We start from the raw sequence: 11,503 nt of genomic DNA, 5'->3' as shown, positions 1-11,503 counted from the left end.
CCAGTGAAGGCTCAGCTTTCAGTAACGTTTGCCCAGGCCCCGAGTCTCCAAGGGACTCAGCCCCAGTACTGCGCAAAAACCCGCAAGCAGCGATGAATCGGGCGTTCGCACGGTGGCGTTACCAGCGCACCGGCGAGCACGGCAGGCAATGCGTCCCGCTCCGGAAAGCCGTGGCCCGGAGAGGTCCTTCGTCTGGAATTTACAGAAATCATGGAGAATCTCGTCCCATTTCCTACAGTCAAAGGAAAGGTGTGTGTGTGTGTGTGTGTGTGTGTGTGTGTGTGTGTGTGTGTGTGTGAGAAAGAGAGAGAGAGAAAGAGAGAGAGAGGGAGGAGAAGTGGGAGGGAGAGGAGAGTCGGGAGTTTTTTTTTTTGTTTTTTTTTTTTTTTTCTAAAACAGAAAGGTCTCTAATGTTCAGAAAGCTCTGTGGGGTGGGGGTAGAAGAATGGATTGAGAGACATAAATCCAAATATTGAAATTTCCAAAGGTGACAACCCCAGCAGCAGACTTCTTCTCGGGTTTTCTAGGAAATCGACATTTATGGGTAGGTTCCATACACAGGAGAAAAAATAAAGTTCTCTCCTCACTGACTCCCACCAGCACACTCAGGAATTTACAGGGACGCTTACAAATAAAGATAACATCCCAATTTTTTGTGCTCAACAGCAATTTATTTTATGAAGTTTGCCTCTCAGACGCCCCACTCACCCACTGGCTTTTTTTTTTTTTTTTTTTTTTTTCCTGCCCGAGTCTTTCCCAGTGCCCCAATTCCACTTTGAGTTACTGGCAGAATTACTTAGGCTCCCTAACCAGTACCAGAGGAATCCCCCAGCACCCACCCACCCCCACATTATTATCCCCTTCAAATGAAGACCAAAACCCCTAGCGCTAATTGAATTAGTCTATTGAAAGGACTGTCAGGTACAATGACGTGGCTCGAGGCCCCACATTTCCCAAGGTCTATAGGCTTTGGGGACCTGCAATGTATAGTCTGACCTTCAGGCTCATAATAATACCGCTGCACTTGTAGCAGAAATCTCCTCGCATTCACTCCCAACAAAACCGCTGGTCACCCAGTCCCCGTAGGAAGGCTGCGCGCTATTGTGTTGCGACAACTCATTCATGTCCCGCACCACGAGGCCCTACCGCCATCTGATCTACACTCGAAATGCGATTACCACCGTGCGCGTGCAGCGTGCTCCCACCGCAGGCCCCGGGAGCACCAGGCCGGCCAGGCTGAAAGGATCGCTCACCCACCCTTCTCCTCCTCATTCTCACGCCAAAGAAAGGTGAAAAACAAATGAAATCCAAATTCTTCCCCAACACCCTCCTAGTGAGAGATTTTGTCTTTTCAAACATCACACGGCAATACTCTTAGCAAACACGTTTCTCCCACTCATTCGTAGGGCTGGCCTGGGTGTGAGCTTTCATGCACACATGCAGGGTACTTCTTGCCCCGCCACAATTATGCACACCAACGCACAAGCAACACTTTCATAGACTAGTTTGCGCTGTGTGTAGCTCTCACTCACACATGAAAATTGACAAAAAATCTCCAAGATCCCTAAGTGGTCTAAGATTAGAAAGATGGAGGTGTGTGTGTGGGGGGGGGGGGTTACAATTTCTTAGCTTTGCCTTAAAAAAAACCAAAAAACAAAAAAAACTGTCTTTCCATAACATGTTTCCCAACCATCTCCTGAAAGCCCGTATAGTCTCCCTTTCTGTTTGGACAGGCAGCTTTTGCTTAGTGGAAGGCCTCAAAGAATTCCAGGGATGGGGGCGGGGGGGGGGGGAGAGTTTGGGATACCTCTCCTATCCTATTAACCTCTATCTATCTACCTATCATCTATCTATCCCTAAAGGTATCTTTGGGCCCCTTTCTTCCTTTAAGTAGAAAAAATATATGACATACACGCACAACACACACACACACACATACACACACACGCACACTTTAGTATTTAGAATAAAACAATTTTTCCTTGTCATGTTTGTCACTTTCTCCTGGGCTGGGATGGGAAGGTAACATAAGGACAGTCATACCATTTGTAGAGATATGGCCCTGTCTGTGGTCTTTTGCGGGTCTATCACACAGGTAGCCACACAGCTCAGAACTACAAAGGCAGTGGAAGTAGACATTGGTCTCTTCCAGCTTCTATACTTTGGGCCCTGGAGCAGATAGCATTTGGAGGAGAGAACTGTGTTCTGGTGTTTCTCACAGAGTCTCTTCCCTGCTTTCTGCAGGCTCACCTTCTGCCATCTTGGTCTGGACTTCTAGCAAATTGGAAGAAATTCCTTTAGTGTCAAAGGCAGAAAAGTGTACCCTGGAAAGGGCAACTACTCCAATGAACTCACGTGTGCACGCGTCTGTGAACACACACCAAACCCTTTTACTCACACACTTGCACACACAGCTCACCCTGCCCATGCCGTACCTCCTGACCCACATGCCAGCCCGGAGCTGAGTTCGCTGGACCCTTCACACATATGTCTCAGTCAGTATTTGTTCAGCCAACCCGCACAGGGCTCATGCCAAGGCTTTTGCTAGACGCCAACAGGCGCATGCAAAGTTCCAAACAGTACGTTCGGTTTCAGAAGGGAGAGGAGAGTGTGGAGCCTGGGTGGGGGTTGTAAGCACCCGAGGCTGGGAGTAAGGAGCAAGGGGCCCAGGCTGGGCTCCCGGGAAGGTGTGTGTGGGGGGGGGGGGGGTACGACACAAGCCAGAGCGCACGGGGCGCCCGCCTAATCCAGCCCAAGCTCGTGGGCCGCGGGTGCATTTATCATCCCATTACTGTAACAAATCCGGGCTCCACTACATGAAAGGTAAAATGAATTACCGACGTTAAGCCGTCAATAAAGTCATTTCTGTAAATGGTGTCTCCAAAGGGCCGCCGCATTATTCAGCTGGCTTTATCAGTTGGCTGGAAATTACGTGGAGGAGCCGGGCCGCGCGGCGCGCGGGGCCGCTCACTTTGATTAAGCGTCTTGCCAGCGCAATGTGACAGAGCTTTTGACCAGGGTTTTATTCACAGGCCTGTGATGAACGCCAAGCTGATCAGGCGGAATGAAGAGTAATTAAAACCTATAAATTATCTTCCGCAGCCCTTCTCACGGCGTCTCCTGCAGGCGAGATAAGGCGTCGAGACCCTATTTACGGCGCTGAAAGGGACCGCGGTGCACAAAAGCTACGCAGCTAAATAGGATATTGATAGTGTCCTAATTAGAATTTAATTAAGTACCTACGCTCGCTTGCGGGATAAAGATTTCAATTTTGCGAACTTAAATATAAATAAAATCCCACCCCTATTTTCGGGGAGAAGGGGTGGGAGAGCTTGGAGGTTTCGGGGAGCCCTTGGGTGTGAGATCATAGGGAACCTGGGACCCTCGACGGTTGGGGCTGGTGGCTGCACGGGAAAGCTGCAGAGCCCAGAGCCGGCGGATGTCCAGCCCTCGGGGGTAGGTTCTCCGCACCAGGCCGTTGCGCAGGTCTAGTCAGAAAGCCAGTCCAGAAACCCGGAGCCTCCCAAACTGACCCAAGATGCAGGGAGCTCTTCCTTAGCCCCTGGCCAGGCTTCAACTACTGCCTGGCTGGGTTTCGAGTTGTACGTTCCTTTATCCTCCCTTAACCTCTGTGGCTTTTTAAAAAAACTGGTTGGAGGAGGGTTAGGGGGGCCTTACTTCCCATTCCCAGGACCCAAAGAGATCATCCCACTCTGTCCCGGTTGGGGATAGCGGTCAAGGAGAGCAGGTCAGCTGGAACTCAAAGGTGACAGCCCTGCAAAGGCCTTGTTAGCGGGAAGTTCATTTCGCCTTTCTCCGACTGCAGACGTCTGCAGTCAGTCCTATCCTGACTCTCCAAAACAGTACCCCCCCCCCGCAAGCCACACAGTTCCTCCGCAGCCCTCTTTGACCCCTATTCTAATTGTGGGTAACTTTGAGATGCTTCAGCTTGGGAAATGAGTGCGCAAGCAGCCAGCAGTTGGAGGTGAGGCTATCCCCCAAAGCTGGAAAACTCGCCTGACATAATCCCGAGGCTCTTGGGAAGCCCAGAAGGATACCGAGAAACTCAGTTGTCTTGAAACTGGGGGATAACTCATTTTTCACACCTTCAGCCAGGACAAACATTTGGGGCAAAGTGGTTTTTATTTGTTTGACTTTTACTTCGCAGGGAAATTTAACAAGGAGGCTTCCCCAAACGTAGGCCCAACGTGCATCACAGTTCTGAGTCGCTAGGCTCTGGGTCCTCCAGGGGCGATTCTAACAGGCTGAGATAGCCCAGTCTGCGCGATCAAGGAAGGCACTGCAGTCCCGCGCTGCTCAGGAGGTCATCCCGCAGCTCCAGGACGTTGACAGTCGGTTGGGACAGGAAAGGACGTGGGTGCGGATCTTCCAGAAAGGATACGCACTGACCCAGCGCACCAGGCCTCCCCAGTTCACTCTTTGTGAAAAATACGCCGTTTCTCTGAAAATATCCACTTCTAAGTGTATTTACATCTGTAATCTCACTCCTTTCCCAACTCTCTCTCCCTAGCGCGGGCGCGCAAACATAGAGGCAGTGACAAGCTTTCACACACATCCTCTGGTAGCACCAAGGAGAGCGAGAGCAGGAGAGGAAGACAGAGGGAGGGGAGAGAAGAAGAGGGAGAGGGAGAGAAGAGAGCGAGAGGGAGAGAGAGAAACTCAGTTTCAGGGTGGGGGGCGTAGAGAAACTCAGATCTGCCTGCTGACCCTGTACCTGGCGCGCACGCACCCATAATCTTGCATTTCTCCAACAAGTTGTTTATGGAGTTGCTCCTCTATTTGCTTACGCCCCGAATACCACCCCTCCCTGGTCGCTTCGTCCCTTCCTCAGTCCGGCTCTGAAGGAGGGGGGAAGGGCTCGGGCACGGGTGGAGGAGGGCGGGCCGGACGTACAGGGCCCCAGCCGCGGCACCCCCTCTCCACCCAGGGCTGCCACCCCCGGATTATTTATCCGCAAAGTCCCGAGCGCGCCGATTGGGCCGAACCCTGAGTGTCAGCGCGAGCCGCGGCTCGTCATTGGTCCCGCACACGTGCGGCCCTGGCTCACGTGCTTCCGGTTTGAAGGCAAAAAGTGTGCCTGGGTGATTTTTTTTTTTTTTAAGCGAGAGAGTTTGTGCAAAGATCCAAGCTGTCAGAGATTTGAGAGGAGAAAAAAAAAAAAAAAAAAAGGCAACCCGGCGCTGGCGGAATCGCGCTCTCCCTGCAGAAAAAGCAAAGGCGATTAAAGGCGCTGCCAGCCTCGCGCTCTGGGCACAGCTGAGCGTGACACTCGGGGAAGTCAAACCCCTCACTACTGCCTAGGAAGATGGGTAGACTCTAAAGACGATTTTTTTCCCCCCAACAATTCTTGGAGCATTTCCCCCCTTTTTCTTCATTTCTTCTTTTCTTTCTTTGCTTTTATTCCTTTTTTTCTTTTCTTTTTTTTTTTTTTTTTTTTCTTTTTGGCTGTGGCTTTCTCCCCATTGAAAACCAATCATTGAAATCCGGTTGCAGAAAGAAAATAATAACAATTAAGAACATAGCCAAGTGTCTCCGTGTCTGGATGTCTACAAATTAAAGAGGAGAGGGAGAGAGAGCCGTAACTGCTCGATCCCACCGAGCGATCCAGGCCACACACGCCTGAGCTTTATTTTTTTTTTTTAAATTCCCCCATTTATTTTATATTTTATTTTATTTTTATTTTTCCGCCCCCTGCGCCCGCCCGGTGCTTTGGCCGACGCTTCTCCTGCCTCCTTCCCCTCCGCACACCCCGCGGGGCCGCTGGCAAAGTGGGGTGGGGAGCGAGGCGGGGGGGGGCGGGGGCCGGCGCGGCGGCGGCCGGGGCTGCCGGGCGGCCGAGCATGGAAGAGCAGCAGCCGGAATCTAAAAGTCAACGCGACTCGAGCCTCGGCGCGGTGGCGGCGGCGGCGGCGGCGGTGGCGACAACCCCGGGCGGCGGCGGCGGCGGCGGCGGCGGCGGCGGCCTGGGTCTGAGCCTCAGTCCGGTGGCCGGCGGCGGCAGCGATGGAGGAGACAGCGTGCCGGTGTCCCCGCAGCCCGCGGCCCCGTCTCCGCCCGCGGCGCCCTGCCCGCCGCCCCTGGCCCACCACCCGCACCTCCCCCCGCCGCCGCCGCCGCCGCCCCCGCCGCCGCCGCCCCAGCAGCATCTCCCGGCGCCCGCTCACCAGCCGCAGCCCGCGGCCCAGCTCCACCGCACCACCAACTTTTTCATCGACAACATCCTGAGGCCCGATTTCGGCTGCAAGAAGGAACAGCCTTTGCCGCAGCTCCTGGCGGCGGCCGTGGCGGCGGCGGCGGCGGCTGGAGGAGGTGCGGGAGGCGGAGGAGGAGGAGGCGGAGGAGGAGGAAGCCGGGCTGAGCGTGACCGTGGGCAGACTGGCACAGGTAGAGATGCCGTCCACTCCTTGGGCACGCGGGCTCCGGGCGCTGCTTCGCTCCTGTGCGCCTCGGATGCGAACTGTGGCCCACCCGACGGCTCTCAACCGGTCACCGCCGTCGGTGCCGGAGCATCGAAAGTCGGGAACCCGGCTGCGGCGGCGGCGGTGGCGGCGGCCGTAGCATCCAAGTCCTCGGACAGCGGCGGTGGAGGCGGCGGCGGCGGAGGAGGCGGCAGCGCGGCGAGCCCCGGCGCTCAGGGCGCTAAGTTTCCCGAGCACGGCAACCCTGCCATCCTACTGATGGGCTCGGCCAACGGCGGGCCCGTGGTCAAAACTGACTCGCAGCAACCCCTCGTCTGGCCCGCCTGGGTCTACTGCACGCGCTACTCGGATCGTCCGTCCTCTGGTGAGTACCCGAACTGGGGGGCTGAGCTATGCCTTTGAGCCAGGGCACTATCGAGAATTCCAAGCCGGCTGGCTGGGGAGAGAGCAAACCCAGTTTTGGGAGCCCCCACGTCAAGCCCGTCTCCTCTTCCAGTCCCAGGTCCCAGCCCCAAGGTAACACTCCGCTCGCTCCCGCGATCCTGGCCTCCCAGGCTATCACTCTGCAAACTCCATTGGCAAGGGAAGCTGAAGGCTTTATCCTTTGATTTTTTTTTTTTTGAACTCTGAGCCCCTGAGACCTTCTATACGGTTTACCTTTATTATTCATAGTAAAATATAGATAGATAGATTGATAGATAGATGCAGCCACTGATTTCTTTTTCCAAGGAAAAGGGTGTTTTAGAGCTGGCAGGATGGAAGGCCTAGTGACAATCTAACAGCTAGGTCCTGTCTGTGAAGGCCAGCTTTGACCAAGCAAAGAATCTTGGCTGAGTGTTTTTACAAAATCATTATAGATAATTTTTTTTTTTTGTTCTTTTGCGGAGAGTCAGTTTACATAAAGACAGATTTGGGGACGCACAGAAAGAGAGGAAAAAAATGTCATTTTCTGCTTAGTCGGGGAGTAAGTGAGTCAACCCGGGTGGGTAGAATCTGGCCAAAAGGAGTTGCCCTAAAGGTAAGTGCTAGGCCCCAGGTTTTCTGGAGCTGGCAGACGGTAGGAAAGGACCCAGCCGATGCTTGGAAGCTGAGCAGTGGGTTGGAGAGCCAGCCTTCCACAGACAGGTTCCTTGTCCCCTAGGCCCCTTGCTTGCCGTTTTTCATTCTTTCTCTTTTTTTCCACACACTGTGGCTTAGTACATTCCGTCAGTCACAGGCCAGTTTTTCTCAGCTTTCCTTTCACCGCGCTTCCGTGTGCTGCTCACAATTGTGACTGGCAAACCCAAGGCCAAGACGGGCCCTGGGAAAGCCATTGGAACCCGGAAGAGGAGGCCCAGGCCTGTGGGAGGTAGGGCCCTGGAGTGTCCGGTAGGCTAGCCAGGGCAGTCAGCAGAGCGGCAGGGTCTTTGGCCCCTGGGTGAGCGCTTGGAGAGCCTGGGTACTCCGGGTCTTGGCACCGCATTAGCCTCGCGCTTCTCTTCATTTGCTGATTTCTCGGCGCGGTGCTGCTGCGGGCCAGGCGGGCGCAGATCGATGCGCGTATCAGCCCCCGCCATCTCGAGCCCCGTTATTGACACGTCGGGCTCCCTGAACCTCCGAAAAGCTGCTTTGATTGACTCTCCTGATGGATAGAGTGATTGAGCTGTCAGATTGAGCAGCTCGGTCTGGCTGGGAGGCTACGATTTTATTACAAGTGTCCGTGCCTCTAGACACACACACACACACACACACACACACACACACACACGACACTCCACAATGCTCCATGGAGCCTTTCTGAGGATAAGCACATTTCCCGAGTCACCTCTGTCGCCACTTAGCTCATGACTCATCTAAACCCTAGTCCAGTTCCAGAGCCACCTTGTCTTTGTTCAGCCTCCTTCTTATAGGCCTGAGGAAGCAGGGGACCAGGTCTTTCTCCCTGAAGGGACATTCAGGAGAATGAGTAGCAACCCAGATATGAGCCCTGTAGTCTGCTAGGCCTGGACTCTTTGTCATAGTCATCCAGTGACCCTAGTCACTTGCCGGTCTCAGGATGTTGGCCAGTTGATCCTGGAGTAGTTAGGTTGGAAGATGTTGGCAAAGATCTTTTCCCAGACAGTTCTATGGAATAACTGCCCTAATAGAGACTTCATTTGACTCTCATAGACTCCCATAGCCAAAGCAAGAGCCAGCAGGTCAATGCCAGAGGCTTGACCAGGAAGCCAAGAGGCAGGTTTTGACGATCTAGCCTCAGACCAACAGTGGAATATTCTTCACCTTTGACCCCTACTGTCTCCTTCCTCTCCCTCAGCTGGACCCTCTCACACCGCCACTGAGTAACACCCCACCTTCCTGGCATGCTTGTCTGTGGCCTTTCCCCAATCTCATCCTAGGGTCTGAGCATTGGTTTCCACTGCTGGGATTGTCTCTCCATCGTCATCCCCTGTGTCTTTGTTTTGCTTATGGGGGGGGGGGAATAAGGGTATAATTTCCTTGTAAATGCTATGGTGAGCAGAGGAGGTCAGTCTGCCCCATCTCTGTTGTTCAGGACTTTCTCCAAAAATAGCAACATGCATATTCAAAGGGGAGATGATGAGACTGGTTGGAAGGGTTCTTGGGAAGGATCTCTCTTCTCTCTCCCTCTCGCTCCTCTTTTTCTCTCCCTCTCTCCTCCTTTAAACTGGAGCCACCCGAGAAGTACAGTGCAGTGTCTTGGAAGCCTGGTTGATGGGACAGGGCCTGCATCTCCCATCAGAGAAGGGGTACTGTCTCCTTCAGGCCCAAGAAAGCGCTTTTCAGGCCAAAGGGAAAGGAGAGGGGGAAGGAAGAGCAGATAGTGGCTTTTCTGGAGCTGGGCGACGAATCCCCTATTCTCTGACATGAATGGTAACAAGCAGATAGGGTCATAACATAGGTGTGTATGTGTGTGTTGGGGGTGGGTGAGTATAGGTGGCTTTCTGAGAAGGAACGTGGTTGTGGGGCGGGCAGGGTAGACCAACCATTCCCATAGGGACTGTCTTCCTCTGCTTTAGGACCACAGGGCTGGGGGATACCCAAGTTTGGACTAGGCAGGATGGAGCTCCAAATCCCTCTCCATCTTGGATTCCCACCTTCTGGACCAGAAAGAAGTCGTGGGAGTTTAATTCTGTTCTTACTTACCTATTCTGAAGGAGAGTATGGCGTGCCCCTACCACTTCTGCCAGTGTTCCTTAGCGGCTCTCTCCCCCACCCACCCTATGCCCACCCCCAGAAGGGTGCCCAGAGGCCTCGGCAACGTAGCGAGGGGCTTTCTGATGGAGGCAAGGGAGCCAGGGCTCAGCAGCTCGTCCCCAGGCAGCACGGGGACCCCCGCTGGTTAACCAGGCATTGCCATTCTCAAGGCTTTCTCTACCCTCCCCCCCACTTCCCTCGGCCCCCCATCCCCCACCCGCCCCGACCCCGGCCGGCCCGCTGCAGGTCCGCGCACCAGGAAGCTGAAGAAGAAAAGGAATGAGAAGGAGGACAAGCGGCCGCGGACGGCGTTCACGGCCGAGCAGCTGCAGAGACTCAAGGCGGAGTTCCAGGCGAACCGCTACATCACCGAGCAGCGGCGGCAGACCCTGGCCCAGGAGCTCAGCCTCAACGAGTCCCAGATCAAGATCTGGTTCCAGAACAAGCGCGCCAAGATCAAGAAGGCCACGGGCATCAAGAATGGCCTGGCGCTGCACCTCATGGCCCAAGGACTGTACAACCATTCGACCACCACGGTCCAGGACAAAGACGAAAGCGAGTAGCCGAGGCCGGCCCGGGGCCGCGCGGTCCAGCGTCCAGCCGCCGCGCCCGCCCGCCCGCGCCTCCTTCGGACACGGTGATGCCGGCCCGGGTTCCGGCTCCGAGCAAGGGACGATCCACGCGAAAGAGGGAGGGAGCGACGGGGAAGACAGAGAGAGAGAGAAAGAGAGAGAGAAAGAGAAAGAGAAAGAAAGAGGTCTCTTAGAGTGGACAGTCACGTTGGAACGGGACGCTTTTGAAAAGGGAGAAAGATTTGGACAGGTGCTATTAGGGAAAAAAAAATGATCTATTCTCTAAATTCACAGTATAAGGGACGAAAACTGCGAACTCCTTAAAGCTCTATCTAGCCAAACTGCTTACGACCGTGTATATATTTAATTTCAGGTAAGGAAAACAAATATGTGTAGCGATCTCTATTTGCTGGACGTTTTTATTAATCTCATTATTATTATTATAATTATTATAATTATTTTATCCCTAATTCCCCTGCCTCGCTGACCCCAGCCCAGTTTCGTTTTCGTTGCCCTGTTTCTTTGAATGTATTTCTTTTTTCTTTTTTTTAATGCTTCTACCCGTCCTTCCCAGCCCGCATCGCTGGCCCTGGATCTCTGGGACTTTTCTTTGTGTGCGTGAGAGTGTGTTTCCTTGCGTGTCTACTTTTGGCCTCTCCCCCACGCCCCAGGATTCTTCTGTCGGTCTGTCTGTCCTGACCCCCACCCCCACTTTCGTTCTCTGGAGACTCGTTGAGAAATACGACCCCACAGACTGCGAGACTGAACCGCCGCTACAAGCCAAAGATTTTATTATGTTCAGAAACCTGTAGTCTGAAATAAAGTGTACACTGTGCTCACGAGCTGCTGGCGACCCTCCTCTTTGCGGGCTGGGGATGGGCGTGGGCCCTGGCGCTGTGTGGCCACCTCTGCAACGCACCCAGTGGGGCAGAGAGCCCTGGAATCTCAGGCCAGGCCTTAGCATCACTAGACAACGAACGGGCAGGCCAGGGAAGTGCCTGTAGCAGAAGCCGCCCAGATTCCACTTGGGCTGCGGGTGTGCAGGGACTGGCAGATAAGGCTGGTCTGTGAATGTGTTTAAAGGAACCCAAAGCTGGAACACACAGCCCTAGCTTCACGTTCGCTATCCTGCTCGAGGTGGCTGCTTCTTGTCCAGGCTCAGCCAGAGGCCTGTCATTGCACCTGCTTCTGAACCAAGCTATACATTTCCTTTTTCTTCTCTTCTCTTCTCTTCCCTTCTCTTCTCTTCTCTTCTCTTCTCTTCTCTTCTCTTCTCTTCTCTTCTCTTCTCTTCTCTTC

The 11,503-nt window shown here is 54.0% G+C and overlaps 1 protein-coding gene across 1 annotated transcript; it reads left to right on the top strand.

Annotated features, from left to right (window-relative positions):
* Positions 1-5,861: 5,861 nt before the first annotated feature.
* On the top strand, positions 5,862-10,195 carry En1 (engrailed homeobox 1). Its single transcript, XM_012949020.2, has 2 exons — positions 5,862-6,804; positions 9,879-10,195. Exons 1-2 carry the CDS (start codon positions 5,862-5,864, stop codon positions 10,193-10,195), a joined length of 1,260 nt encoding a protein of 419 aa, XP_012804474.2.
* The last annotated feature ends 1,308 nt before the right edge of the window (positions 10,196-11,503 follow it).

The sequence above is a fragment of the Jaculus jaculus genome, chromosome 5 (assembly GCF_020740685.1).
Source record: "Jaculus jaculus isolate mJacJac1 chromosome 5, mJacJac1.mat.Y.cur, whole genome shotgun sequence".
Lineage (NCBI taxonomy): Eukaryota > Metazoa > Chordata > Mammalia > Rodentia > Dipodidae > Jaculus > Jaculus jaculus.
Note: the sequence above shows the minus strand (reverse complement) of the source record. Positions and strands in the feature narration are given on the sequence as shown.